This window comes from Schistocerca gregaria, chromosome 3 (genome assembly GCF_023897955.1).
Source record: "Schistocerca gregaria isolate iqSchGreg1 chromosome 3, iqSchGreg1.2, whole genome shotgun sequence".
NCBI classification, from domain to species: Eukaryota; Metazoa; Arthropoda; class Insecta; order Orthoptera; family Acrididae; genus Schistocerca; species Schistocerca gregaria.
In genome coordinates, this window is record NC_064922.1 from 416,481,028 (window position 1) to 416,495,657 (window position 14,630).

General features: G+C 39.1%; 1 protein-coding gene across 3 annotated transcripts in view; it reads left to right on the forward strand.

Annotated features, from left to right (window-relative positions):
• The window catches only part of LOC126354454 (DNA mismatch repair protein Msh3-like), a 307,127-nt gene that overhangs the window by 218,972 nt on the left and 73,525 nt on the right, over positions 1-14,630 (forward strand). For all 3 annotated transcript variants that reach the window (XM_050004148.1, XM_050004149.1, XM_050004150.1), the window contains one exon: positions 4,497-4,648. In XM_050004148.1, the coding sequence (XP_049860105.1) occupies positions 4,497-4,648 (152 nt within the window). The remainder of the gene's footprint in view (positions 1-4,496; positions 4,649-14,630) is intronic.

Consider the following 14,630-nt stretch of genomic DNA (forward strand, 5'->3'; position numbering starts at 1 on the left):
GTGTGACCTAACATTTTGGTGTGATGTTTCGAATGGATTGATGTGACCAGTTGTCCCAGAGCCACATCACAGGACAATTTTTAACTTTTTCGACAACCTTTTGTATCCGGACATGTGCCCTACTGTACACCTAGTCACAGAACAGTTTTTCTGGCCTAATATCATCAAAGGTGTGCACATGGACCAGGACTTGCAAGTCATGTCAGCAGGCAAAATCTGGCCACCATGCACAGCCTCCCTTTAGTGAATTCCTGATTCCAAAGGGGCAGTTGTAGCACATTCACACTGACAGCTTAGGGCCACTCCCCGAATTGCCTGGTCTCCATCAATTTCTATCAATGACAGATTGCATGACGTGATGAGTGAAGGCCATGCCCATTTCCTACATATTGACAGAGACAGTGGCAAAAACTTTCCTCAGCAGTTGGATTGCCAGATTCAGCTGCTCAGCCTCCTTAACTTTCGACCAGGCTTGGCAGTTTGAATCCCAGCTGTTCAGTGACTTATGACAACTGCCTACCAATGGCCTCATGGAACGGTGACATCATATGATGAAAGCTGCTCTCATGTGCCTCTCAGCATTGTGAGTGGAGGCCCTGCCATGGGTTCTCCTGAGCATTCACACAGTACATAAAGATGACATTGACATGTCGCTCGCCAAAATATTGTAAGGTGAGCCCCTCACTCTAGCTACTGAATTCATAGTCCATTAAATGGTTGCTGCAGAACAGGACTTAGCAGTCCTCCCATTACATGACAAAAAGAAATTTTTATTTATAAAGACCCAACTACATGTTCTCATGTCATACTATGTGTGGACGCTGTGAAATACTCCCTACAACCACCGTTTGCAGGACCGTACTGAGTGTTGAAAGGCAATACAAACACTTTTGATATTATAATTACTGGAAAACAAACAACAGTGTTGATGGACCATCTTAAACTGTCATAGACTGTAGCAGACCTGCCACAACAGACTCTCCCCACCCCACCACCTCCTATGCACCCATTAGCCAATTTCCAAGTGCATGTGAATCTCCACAATTTTCTGCCTGACATCATATCTATCACGTTACATGATACTGACCTCATGATTACTGGTGTCTACATGGACAGGCAGCCAGGTGCAAATACTGTCACACATATTTCCATGCAAATGACTCCTGTCCCTTCAGAAGTTGACACGGCAGGGCTCACCTCCTGTTTTTCAGCAGACTGTTCACTCACAGTCATTGCCCCAGCTTACATCACCACCAGCCCCACAACACCCCCAGTGGACACAACAAATCGAGGCAATGCTACCTTCATCTGTCCCTCTTCAAATGCCACTGCTGAGCTAGCAACAATTAAAGATGCCACCAAAACGGCTTACTTATCTGCTAATACTGCTGGCAGCAAACCGTTAGTTGCACCACTGACAGCACTCGTTACTGACTACGACACCCACATCACTTCAGACAAACGACATCCCACAAAATCCACTCCACACTGTGAAGGGGGGAAGGCCATGGATCTGTGGCAATGTAACATCTTTGTCTTACAAGTGTTATGTATATGCGCTTACTACTAAATAGTATGGAAATTTTATCTCTATGCTGCGTGACTATTCTGTTATCACACTGTTGGTACCCCATTCCCCACAACAGTATGATGGGGAAACTTATTTACAAGCAAACAGCAATTTTCTCTAAAATGTTTTGTTACATTCTGAGATGAGTCTGATGTTTGGTAAAAGGATCCAATTATGAGTTTATGTCTGCCCTTGTTACTGAATTTGATCCAGATGATCTTGCTTGCAGTTTCAGTTCCTATTTTAGTGGATGCAGTTTCTTGTCTGCCGTAACAAATACTCCATTCCATTTATTGTTAATTGTTCTTTTAAAATATACTTAAATTTTCCTCAAAAATCTCACTGCTATCAATTTTTGTCTTTCATCAGCTTTCTGTATTGTGTGGGCTCCACTGCTTTTTAGGAGCACTTCAGACTCTGGAACTTCGTTGTGAATGATGTGGCAGTTAATCACTTGTAGAGGACATTTCTTTGAAACTTATACTGACAGTTTTCTGTTCGCTACAGCTATCATTATTGAGACTGGATAGAAAGTCGCATAATCTAAAATAAATAAAAAAATACAAATAAAAGAAAGCTTTGTTTGTATTCCACAAACAATCAGCCATTATGGGTACATAGTATGCGGGTCATCCACAAAGTATGTTCTGTTTCTATTTCTATCAGTGGCAGTGCTATGATTAACAGTGTTACCAAGCCCTTTGGTGAGGAATTGCAAAAGTCTCTACTTTTTAAGTTCCCCTCATACATCTATCAGTCCTTGATGTTCTTTTTGTTATAGTAACAAAGTGGACCTGTTTATGGAGGAGGCCAATACCTTTAATCCAGTAATGGACATCACTCTACCACTGTTAGATTTCTAAACTATTTCATGAAGAAATCTAATTATTTGAAGCCTAGTCTTCTACATCTACATAAATATTCCATAAGCCACCATAGGGTGCATGGTGTAAGAGTGCCCTGTACCACTACAAGTTCGTTCCTTACCTGTTCCACACACATATGGAGGGAACAATGACTGTCTACATGCCTCCTTATGAACCCCAATTTCACTGATTGTATCTTTGTGATCCTTACACAAAACGTACATTGGTGCAATTAGAATCGTTATGCAGTCAGTTTCAAATGCTAGTTATCTAAATTTTCTCAATAGTGTTCCCCAAAACGAATAGTGCCTTCCCTTCAGGAATTCCCATTTGAGTTCCTGAACCATCTCCATAATACTTGTGTGTTGTTCAGACCTACTGGTAATGAATCTAGCAGTCCACCTCTGTATTGCTTTGATATTCTTTAATCCTACCTGGTGCAAACCCCAAACTCTCAAGCAATCTCAAGAACAGGTCGCACCAGCTTCCTATATGTCATCTTCTATACAGATCTATACAGATGAACCACACTTTCCTAAAATTCTTCAAACAAACCAAATTCAACCATTCACCTTCCCTGTTACAGTTCTTACATGCTCATTCCATTACATATCACTTTTCAATGTCATACCTAGATATTTGATCAGTATGTCTGTGTCAAGCAGCACACTACTAATGCTGTATTCAACCATTATGGGTTTGTGTTCCCTACTGATATGCATTAATGTACATTTTTCTTAGATAGCATTCATCACACCAACTAGAAATTTTGTCTAAGTCATCTTGTATCCTCCTACAGTTAACTCAATGATGACACCTTCTCATACACCAAAGCATCACCAGCAAACAGCCACAAGATGCTGCTCATCCTCTCCACCAGATCAGTTATGTATTTTTAAAATAATAGCCGTTGTATCACAATTCCCTGAGGCAGTTCTGACGATATCTGTGTCTTTTATGAACATTCATGATCAAGGACAACATACTGTTTTTTTTTTTTTTACTTAAGAAGTCTTTCAGCCATTCACATATCTCGAAAGCTGTTCTTAATAGTCTGCAGTGGGCCACCATGTCAACTGATTTTTGGAAATTCAGGAATGTGGAATGTGCCTGGTGCCCTTCACCCCTAGCTCACAGGATATCTTGTGAGAATAGGGCATGTGGAGCATTAACATTTTTAAATAAAATTTGGTATACTATCAGAGATTACATTACCACTCTAATCTCTTGGTGTATGTCTTCAAACTCTGTTGTTTCCCATTTTTACTCTCTTTATGATACAGTTGGTCTCATGTTAAGATTTTTTAGCTCTTGAGTTATGTGCCTGTGTGAGTTCTGTTACATACTCTTAAATCATTGTGCAGATTCATTCTTTTGTGATATTTGTGTGTATATGTTTTTATACTAGTACAAAATTGGTGGTGGTGTGGTTTAATAAATTAAAGCCAGATAATAATAGTTTTTTAAAAAAACATCTTTCCCACCCATGATGTGTTTACATGATGTCAAGAATTTAAGTGTGTTTCATACAGCATACTTTAAATAATCCCATTCTCTTTATAATCTTCCCCCTCTTTTTTACATGTGTAAAAATACCACATTCCAATGCATTTTCAGCCCTTTTATCTTTTGTGAATCACTCTCAATCTGATGCTGCCTCATTCACAGGCAGTTTTTCTGTTCTTAAATTGTTTTTGCAATATAACTATTATAATCACAAAAGAAACAATTACTTAACCATAAAAAGGTCTCAGTTTACTTGCCATGTCAAATTTGGATAAAATCCTGAGCTTTCGATGACTACCTCTGTCATGATGGAGGTAGTCATCAAAAGCTCGGGATTTTATCCAAATTTGACGCGGCAAGTAAACTGATAACTTTTTATGCAAGGACTACATTGCGAAAGGTTTCGTAGTCAAATTACTTAACCAGTTAGACATTTTTGTCCTTTTTCTGTTCTTTTAAAACTAATAAACACAAGCTTATATTTTCATTTCAGTGAAGTGTTAAATTTCATTAATCTGGAGGGATGGAAAACAACTAGTTGTTTATGATTACAGAGCTCTGAGCCTATGGTGCTGTCAGGACCTAACATGGGAGGCAAATCTTGTTATGTTCGCCAGGTTGCACTGTTAGTCATTATGGCACACACCGGCTCATTTATACCAGCTGAGTATGCCACTATCAGCATTCTTGATGCCGTTTATGTATGGTAAGCAAAAATTATCTGTTTATCATTGTACTAGGTGCCTTTATAGAATTCCATATCATGAATAGTTTTAAAGCTGACAATATCCACTGTTTTTTTTTTTAATTGGGGAAAAACAAAGCAGTCAACTTGATTTATCTTTGCATAGCAAACAACTGTATATTTGAGAGTTGGAGAGTAGGACAGGAACTGATGGTATGTGTAAGAGAAGAGAACATGGATTAATCAGCTAGGTCAAATGTTACTGATAAATCAGTTACCAGATGAGATGCAAAGAGAGACCGTTGACCAATCGGAGACAAGACCAGATGATTTGTCCTTCTGTTGTTCGTTGACTCTGGAACGGTTTTTTAATATCAGACTTGCCACCTAGATAATTCAATTACAGCTACTCATGAGAAATATTCTTTTGATACATAAGATCTGGTTCAGTTAACAAAATGACAGAAAACAATTTTTAATTTTATGGAAAGCCAGAATTCAGTACCACCCATCAAACATTCATGGAAAATATGCCATCAAAGAAAGCAGTGCCATGTATAACATCTTTAGGTCTTCACACATACTTCTCTAGCTGTTTATGTGAAACTGTGGTTCTTATGTACATCCTTGCCTGGTGCAGCAAGTGATGATTTCATCTTACAAAATTGCACCACTTAACAATATGGGGCTCATCTCATAGATAAATGTCTTCAACAGCTTATAATTATAATGCAACTAACACATAGCAAAACACACACACACACACACACACACACACACACACACACACACACTCACACTCACAAAACATGTCTCTGGTGCTATCTGCAAGTGGTCTTCTATTTGAAATGGTCGACAGACTGATGCCTGACAAAAAAGAAAATCACAAGAAGAATTGCATTTATTTCATATGGGACTTATGGAACCTTTATTAACTCTTTGCACTCCATAATTCAGACAAAGGACATCTCTGTGCTCTCTTATTTAAATCACTGCTGCCTGGGCAGCAAGTACACCTCAGAGAATTGCAGAGTCTCTTTGTGGAAACAAAGAGGCCACTGACCAACACTAATACATAGATTCACACCTGTCACATTCCATTGTTGCTTCTTCTTCTTCTTCTTGTGTTTTTTTTTGAGAACATGGCTGTGTTTCACAGTGTGGGTTCCTGTAGTCATGTCCTAGTTCATGAACCACAGGCAACGTATGAGTGGCCAAGAGGAGTTACTTTGGAATAAGGCTGGGCATCTCGGTCATATTGCTCATACGGCAAAGACTACCAAATCCACCAGTTAGTCCCTCAACCGTTAGGGGTCAAACTCAATGGGACTTGGGGCAAGGAAGGCTAGCAACCTGCTTCCCCGATACTTTAAATATGATGCTGGCAACAATCAGAGCAAAATGCCTTGGACCTTTGGAGGCGACGGAGTCCCACCTCTAACTGACAAACCAGGGACTCCTAAGATACGACGTGGCAAACAAATGGTAATGAGATGGGGAGCTATTAATATCAATGGGGGCTACTCTGGGAAGAAGGTAGAGCTGGCAGAGGCTGCAAGTAAGATGGGGCTGGACGTTTTAGCTGTTAGTGACATTCGGGTAAAGGGTGAGAAAGAAGAGGAAGTGGGAGAATACAAGGTCTACCTGTCAGGAGTCAAAGCAGGAATAGCACAATGGCGTGTAGGGCTTTACATCAGGAAAGAAATGGAACCCAGCGTAGTTGCAGTAAGGTATGTAAACGAACGACTGATGTGGATAGATTTGACAGTGTCTAGCAAGAAAATTAGGATTGTGTCCGTATATTCGCATTGTGAAGGGACAGATCAAGATAAGACGGATAGTTTTTATGAGGCACTCAGTGATGTAGTTGTTAGAGTAAAGGACAAGGACAGTGTTCTGCTCATGGGTGATTTTAATGCCAGTATTGGAAATCGAACAGAAGGGTATGAAAAGGTTATGGGTAAATTTGGAGAGGATATGGAGGCCAACAGGAACAGGAAACAACTCTTGGATTTCTGTGCCAGTATGGGTTTAGTAATCACAAACTCCTTTTTTAAACATAATAACATTCACCGGTGTACTTGGGAAGGCAGGGGAACCAGATCTATCATTGACTATATAATAACAGATCAGGAATTCAGGAAGGCTGTGAGGGACACACGTGTATTCAGGGGGTTCTTTGATGACACTGATCATTATTTAATCTGCAGTGAAATTGGGATTGTGAGGCCGAAAGTTCAGGAGGTCAGGTCTATATGTAGGAGGATAAGAGTGGAGAAACTTGAGGATAAGTAAATCAGGCACAAGTACATAACAGCAATCTCAGAAAGGTACCAGTTAGTTGAATGTAGTCAATTACAGTCATTGGGAAAGGAATGGACAAGGTACAGGGACACAGTACTAGAAGTGGCTAAAGAATCTCTTGGAACAGTAGTGTGTAAAAGTAGACAGCTTGGTGGAATGACACAGTCAAGGAAGCCTGTAAAAGGAAAAAGAAGGCGTATCAAAAATGGCTACATACTAGAACTCAGGTAGACAGAGAAAGTTATGTTGAAGAAAGAAACAAAGCCAAACAGATAATTACAGCATCCAAGAAGAAATCTTGGGAAGACTTTGGAAACAGGTTGGAGACTATGGGTCAAGCTGCTGGAAAACCATTCTGGAGTGTAATTATCAGTCTTCGAAAGGGAGGTAAGAAGGAAATGACAAGTATTTTGGACAGGTCAGGAAAACTGCTGGTGAATCCTGTGGATGCCTTGGGCATATGGAGGGAATATTTTGAAGAGTTGCTCAATGTAGGTGAAAATACGATCAGGAATGTTTCAGATTTCGAGGTAGAATGGGATAGGAATGATGATGAAAATAGGATCACATTTGAGGAAGTGGAGAAAATGGTCAATAGATTTCAGTGCAATAAAGCAGCTGGGTTGGATGAAATTAAGTTGGAACTCATCAAATACAGTGGAACGTCAGGTCTTAAATGGCTACACAGGATAATTGAAATGGCCTGGGAGTCGGGACAGGTTCCATCAGACTGGACAAAAGCAGTAATCACACTAATCTTTAAACATGGAAACAGAAAAGATTGTAACAACTACAGAGGTATCTCTTTAATCAGCATTGTGGGTAAAATCTTCTCAGGTATTGTTGAAAGGAAAGTGCAAGTATTAGTTGAGGACCAATTGGATGAAAATCAGTGTGGGTTTAGGCCTCTTAGAGGTTGTCAGGACCAGATCTTTAGCTTCCGGCAAATAATGGAGAAGTGTTATGAGTGGAACAGGGAATTGTGTCTATGCTTTATAGATCTAGAAAAGGCATATGACCGGGTTCCTAGGAGGAAGTTATTGTCTGTTCTAAGAGATTATGGAATAGGAGGCAAACTTTTGCAAGCAATTAAAGGTCTTTACATGGATAGTCAGGCAGCAGTTAGAGTTGACGGTAAATTGAGTTCATGGTTCAGTGTAGTTTCAGGGGTAAGACAAGGCTGCAACCTGTCTCCACTGTTGTTCATATTATTTAGGGATCATATGTTGAAAACAATAGACTGGCTGGGTGAGATCAAGATATGTGACACAAAATAAGCAGCCTAGCATGTGCGGACGACTTAGTTGTGATGGCAGATTCGATTGAAAGTTTGCAAAGTAATATTTCAGTGCTAGATCAGAAATGTAAGGACTATGGTATGAAAATTAGCATCTCCAAAACGAAAGTAATGTCAGTGGGAAAGAAATATAAACGGATTGAGTGCCAAATAGGAGGAACAAAGTTAGAACAGGTGGACGGTTTCAAGTACTTAGGATGCATATTCTCATAGGATGGCAACATAGTGAAAGAACTGGAAGCGAGGTGTAGCAAAGCTAATGCAGTGAGCGCTCAGCTCCGATCTACTCTCTTCTGCAAGAAGGAAGTCAGTACCAAGACTATGTTATCTGTGCACCGTTCAATCTTTCGACCAACTTTGTTGTATGGGAGCGAAAGCTGGGTGGATTCAGGCTACCTTATCAACAAGGTTGAGGTTACGGATATGAAAGTAGCTAGGATGATTGCAGGTTGTAGTAGATGGGAACAATGGCAGGAGGGTGTACACAATGAGGAAATCAAAGAAAAACTGGGAATGAACTCTATAGATGTAGCAGTCAGGATGAACAGGCTTAGATGGTGGGGTCATGTTACACGCATGGGAGAAGCAAAGTTACCCAAGAGACTCATGGGTTCAGCAGTAGAGGGTAGGAGGAGTCAGGGCAGACCAAGGAGAAGGTACCTGGATTCGGTTAAGAATGATTTTGAAGTAATAAGTTTAATATCAGAAGAGGCACCAATGTTAGCACTGAATAGGGGATCATGGAGGAATTTTATAAGGGGGCTATGCTCCAGACTGAATGCTGAAAGGCATAATCAGTCTTTGATGATGATGATGATGATGATTGAAAACATGGCACAATGCTTATGCTTATTCCCAGGAAACTTGTTGATAATGTGCAACTTTCCATTTCAGTGTTCCTCGTCATCAGAAGTTGAATGTAGCCCTCATTTTTGTATTAGTCTTCTTTCATCACCAAGTCTCTAATAACACTTTTACAGAGTGCTTTGTGAGATGATGTCATCAAGTTGTTAGTTTCTCACAGTGGTTCCCATATAGTAAATAGACCTACCTCCAAGAACCAGAAGCATAATTTTCACCACCACTTGCGACTCTTCATTACTGAACTGTAACTGGAAATAAAATGCTCAGATCAGTCAACTCCACCAGTCTTCAAATCATAACCAGTAATCACACGTGGTTTCGTTATTGATTCCCTTTCCTTTCTGGTTTTCCTTTCTACAAGTGGCAGTATTATTTGCTTTTGTAGAAAGCATCAGAACAGTTCATTTCTCCTGCCATCCTACAACCATAATTTTGTTATTGCAGAGGGATTTTATTTCATACTTCTTTAGATGCAGAACTTCTTTCTTGATTGCAGCCGTGTACAAATGGTCAGTGTACAAATGATATTCTGATTGCCCTGTAATATCTCTGATATTAGCCAGCAGTTGAAGAACTATTCCCTGAGAAAAATTCAAGTCTGTACTTATAGATCCAAAATAGGATGTCAAACTACAAATATAACCACTTGATGAATCTGAAATTACATAAATTCCCTGTCCCCAGTTTTATGGTTTTTGAGAATTATTCATTTTGAAAAACACCTGACCCTTGAACAACACTATACATTCATCAGCAACTAAATGCTTATATGGTCTATAAATTTTGAAAAACTTGTCAGACAAGTAATCCAACACAATTTTCACTTTACTCAGATGTGACTGACCCCGAGTTTTGACATGTGTTGCACTTTCTGGATTAGAAACATGAAGTGTCCTAAAAAATTTCCATAAGTCATTTGCAACTAAAGCAATCTGAAACAAAAGTAGATGATTGTAAGCATCCTCTTACACATTTTTACACTTTTGTGTTGCCGCATCCAATAGCACACCATGGAAGCATTTAATTTCTTCTATGGTACTATATCTCCAGTCCCACCATGCAGAAAGTTGTGGAATTGGTGTCATTTTCCACATTTTTACTGTAGCAGACTTTTCAATTTGTGTGCTGTCTGTTGGAATAAGTTGTCTGTAAAAATTAACTGAAAGAAACCAACTGATGGTGATGGAACATTACTAGTTTAGGTGATAAAACAACACATTGAAACATCAAAAGGAAAAGCTGTAAGTTCAGAGTCATTGTCACTCTGTATTTGCCATGAATCTTGTGCTGAATAAAAAAAATGTGAACATTTTCACTGTTTTCCTCATCATTTTACTTGTAAGTTTACAAATGAATCAGTGCATCATCAAAATTGTAGTCCCTTCATTTTCACTTAGAGATTAGTCTAAAAGCTGTACAATCTCTTCCTCAGAAAGGAGCATACATGAACTAGTCACCTTGCACCTACCAATTTGAATGTAATAATTACAACATTTCCCCCAACAATGCTGCTACAGTTTGATGCCAAGTTAACCAGATTTACCCAGATGGTAGTACTATCCAGAATTGGTACCTAGTAGAGTCAGATTCAAGAGTGGAGCTTCAAAAAATGTGGAATGAATCTTGACACTAGAATGGAAGACAAAATTTGCTGTGTCAAGCACCATTCACTGTTGGATTGGAAAGGGTTAACATCAGAGCAAAATCTGTCTATATTGATTATACTTGAGCTATACCAAACTGACATGTTCATTTTGTACATTTCGAGTATGATTCAAGTTTCAAAATGAATCTTTGTGTGTTTGTATCCATAAGTTTAATAGCACATTGTCATGTGTGCTAAACTTAAGGTAAGTTTAATAACATGTGACACATATGACACTTTTTAAATTATATTTTGTGATCTTTCCCCAATTTTTGGAAACCACTGTGTTATAGGAAAATGAGAAATAAATCACTAACTATTTTAAATGATGCAACTTGGAAACCACTATGTTCTAGGAAAATGAGAAATAAATCACTAACTACTTTAAATGATGCAACTTGATTGTTTTTATGGGTAGAACTAACATGAAACTTAGGGCTCTTGCTGTGTTATGTATCCCACAGAACAATATAATTATTAATCATAATTTAAAATTAGTATATAAGTTTTTCAATACATGTAAATGAAAAGCAATGATCTCTGATGTTAAAAATGTGTAATTATTTAGGTGCTAAATGAAACAAAGTAGTCTGTACATTAGTCAAAGGCAATACAAGAGACATCATGGCATAAAAAGGTGTGTTGGGATCTATTTTGTTCTCCCTCCTTGCAAGTAACAGCATTCATAGTCATGTTGGGGATTCCTCGAGGGGGCCAATCGTGAGGTAGGGGGAGACATGAAGTCGGAACGTAACTGTAGGGTATTGGGCAGGACATGTAGAATGTTCTAGACATATGATCATCAGATAGGCTTCTGATTTCCAGAAAGCGTAAGCTCCAAGAAATACAGGAAAATGACCATTAGGCAAGAGGCATCCAATTGTCCATTGAAGTTGAGTAGGAATGGGAGAAAATTGTGTGGTACAAAATAATAGTTCTAATTGAGAAATAAAGTCAAAAGAAATTCTGTGAGAAGTTCATGTTGAAGTTTAAAAATTAGCAGGGGTATTTGTAATACTAAAAAATGAATCAGTTGTTATATATGTAATGATGAAATGTGTCACAACAGCTGGTTTGAAGTAACAAATAGGAGTGACACTTGCGTAGGAACTCTTGACTGGTGGAGAGTGGAGAGGAAAGATTGGTGTGTAGATGACCCAGTCAGTGTCGTCAGCAAGTACCCTGTGTAGCTGCACAAGGTGCAAGATACGAGAAGCCTTTTAGAATTCAGATGTCTTTAACAAACTTAGTTTGTGCCAATTTAAACTTTAAATAGTGAACAATTTCAGGTAGAGGCTGATCTGTTTGATCTGCTCGTAGAAGAGTTTGCTTCTCTCAAGACCAAATAAGCACACCTACGCTATGCATTTAACTTTTGTCATTTCTGTTGTGTTGGCTACAGTGGGAGTCAGCACTGACACTAACAAACAAGGAGAGTAGTTGCAATGGCTGGTGACAGGAATCCAAAATGATCTTTATGTATCACATGCTGATTAATTTAACACTTTATATATTTCTAAAAAGAAGAGAACCAAAACTTAACTTGCTTCCTCTGGCGTACATGCAAGTAATTTTCACTATTGCTACTCCCAGAACACAGGCTAAGTGTCATCTTGATATTACTCAGTACTGATACTCTCAGAGACTGTGACCGAACTGGGTTGACCAGCGACGAGCACCTGGTTAAATTAGTGTTGACAGGGGGCACACTGAATTCTGTGTTCCTGGAGGTGTGGCACTGCCCACTCTTTCCATTGGCAGGTTGGTCATCACTTTCTTGATGCCATTTTGTGGCACTGTGCTGTTTGGTGTGCAGTCAGTGCTGTAGGACTGCACAATTTCCATTTCTGAATATCAGTACACTGATGGAAAAAAAACTGCAACACCAAGAAGGAGTTGTATGACATAAATGAAAGTTGGTAGGTGTGTTTCTACACCTTAAAGATGATATCTATCGAAATTTCTTGTTAATAAAATAGAAAGAAACTTCCACATGGGAAAAATATATTAAAAACAAAGATTCCAAGACTTACCAAGTGGGAAAGCGCCGGCAGACAGGCAAATGAACAAAACACACACACAGAATTGCGAGCTTTCGCAACTGGCAGTTGCTTCGTCAGGAAAGAGGGAAGGAGAGGGAAAAATGAAAGGATGTGGGTTTTAAGGGAGAGGGTAAGGAGTCATTCCAATCCCGGGAGCGGAAAGACTTCCCTTAGGGGAAAAAAAGGACAGGTGTACACTCGCACACACACACACACATATCCATCTGCACATACACAGACACAAGCAGACATATTTAAAGGCAAAGAGTCAACAGCAGTTTAATTTGTTCATTATGTACATCATGATGTACTCTATCAAAAACTGCGATGAATGGTTTCACTGGAAACATATTTAAAAGGTAGACAACAGTGCACAGAAATTAATATATGGTAACGGAGAGACCGGTTGGTAGGACATGTTCTGAGGCATCAAGGGATCACAAATTTAGCGTTGGAGGGCAGCATGGAGAATAAAAATCGTAGAGGGAGACCGAGAGATGAATACACTAAGCAAATTCAGAAGGATGTAGGTTGCATTAGGTACTGGGAGATGAAGAAGCTTGCACAGGATAGAGTAGCATGGAGAGGTGCATCAAACCAGTCCCAGGGCTGAAGACGATGACAACAACAACAACAACAACAACAACAATGGAGAAATGCTGGAGAGGAGTTAATCAGGATAGGAAATACATGTTTTGATTTTCCTCAGGGCTCTATTGTAGGTCCATTCTCATTCATAGGTGATGTAAATCATTTCCCATGTTCTGTAGGTAACAAGCATGTGATTACTATTTATACCAATGACACATTTGGTGTGTGTTGTGCAGACAGTAAGCCCAGGCTAATTGAAGATAGTCAGAACTTTATAGAAAAGGCTTAGAATTCACTTTGAATGAGACAGCTTCAAAGTGAAGAGAGAAAAAACAAATATTGTTCACTTTACATTGAAGGGTCCAAATATTCAAAATATCGTGATTGAAAATCTGTCAAAAACTTGTTCGGAATGTAAATTTGGGTTTATACGTAAATGATGACTTACATGGAAACAGCAAGCTGACAATGTGTGCAAAAATGACGTGCAGTCGATATATGGGGGTGGTTTGAAAAGTTCTCAGAATCACCATGAGAGGTCAGCACTAGCATAATGAATTGTTCACATGATATTCATTGGACTGTTGACCGTGAACATGTGCCATGTAAGTGCTCTTGGAAGAGAGCTGTGGTGGTGACGTGGCTGTGTTGTTGTTTCCACGTAGTGATTTACAAACATGGAAAAAATCGAGATTCGAGCAGTGATTAAGTACTTTGTAAAGAAAGATATAGAAGCAAAGGATATTCATGCTGATTTCCAGAATACACTAGGGGACTTTGCTCCTTCATATTCAACTGTTGCCAAATGGACAAATGAATTAAAATTTTGTTGGGAGAGCTTAGATTATGTTATGCACAGTGGTCGGCCAAGATGTGTCACTACTCCAGAAATGATTGCAAAAGTGCACAAAATGGTCATGGAGGACCGCCAATTGAAAGTGCATGAAGTTGCTCACACTTGCCAGTTGTCATCTGAAAGGGCGTATCACATTTTCACTGAAGAATTAGAAATGAAAAATTATCTGCAAGATGGGTGCCATGATTCTTGATACTGGATCAAAAACACGGGAGATTGGGCATATCAGAACAATGTTTGGCCCATTTTAGAAGAAACTAACAAGATTTTTTGTGATGGTTTGTTACCACAGATGAAACTTGGGTGCACTACTATACCTCAGAGACAAAACAACAGTCAAAGCAGTGTAAACATGCTGATTCTCTATCACCAAAGAAAGCAAAGACAATTTCTTTGGTGGGAAA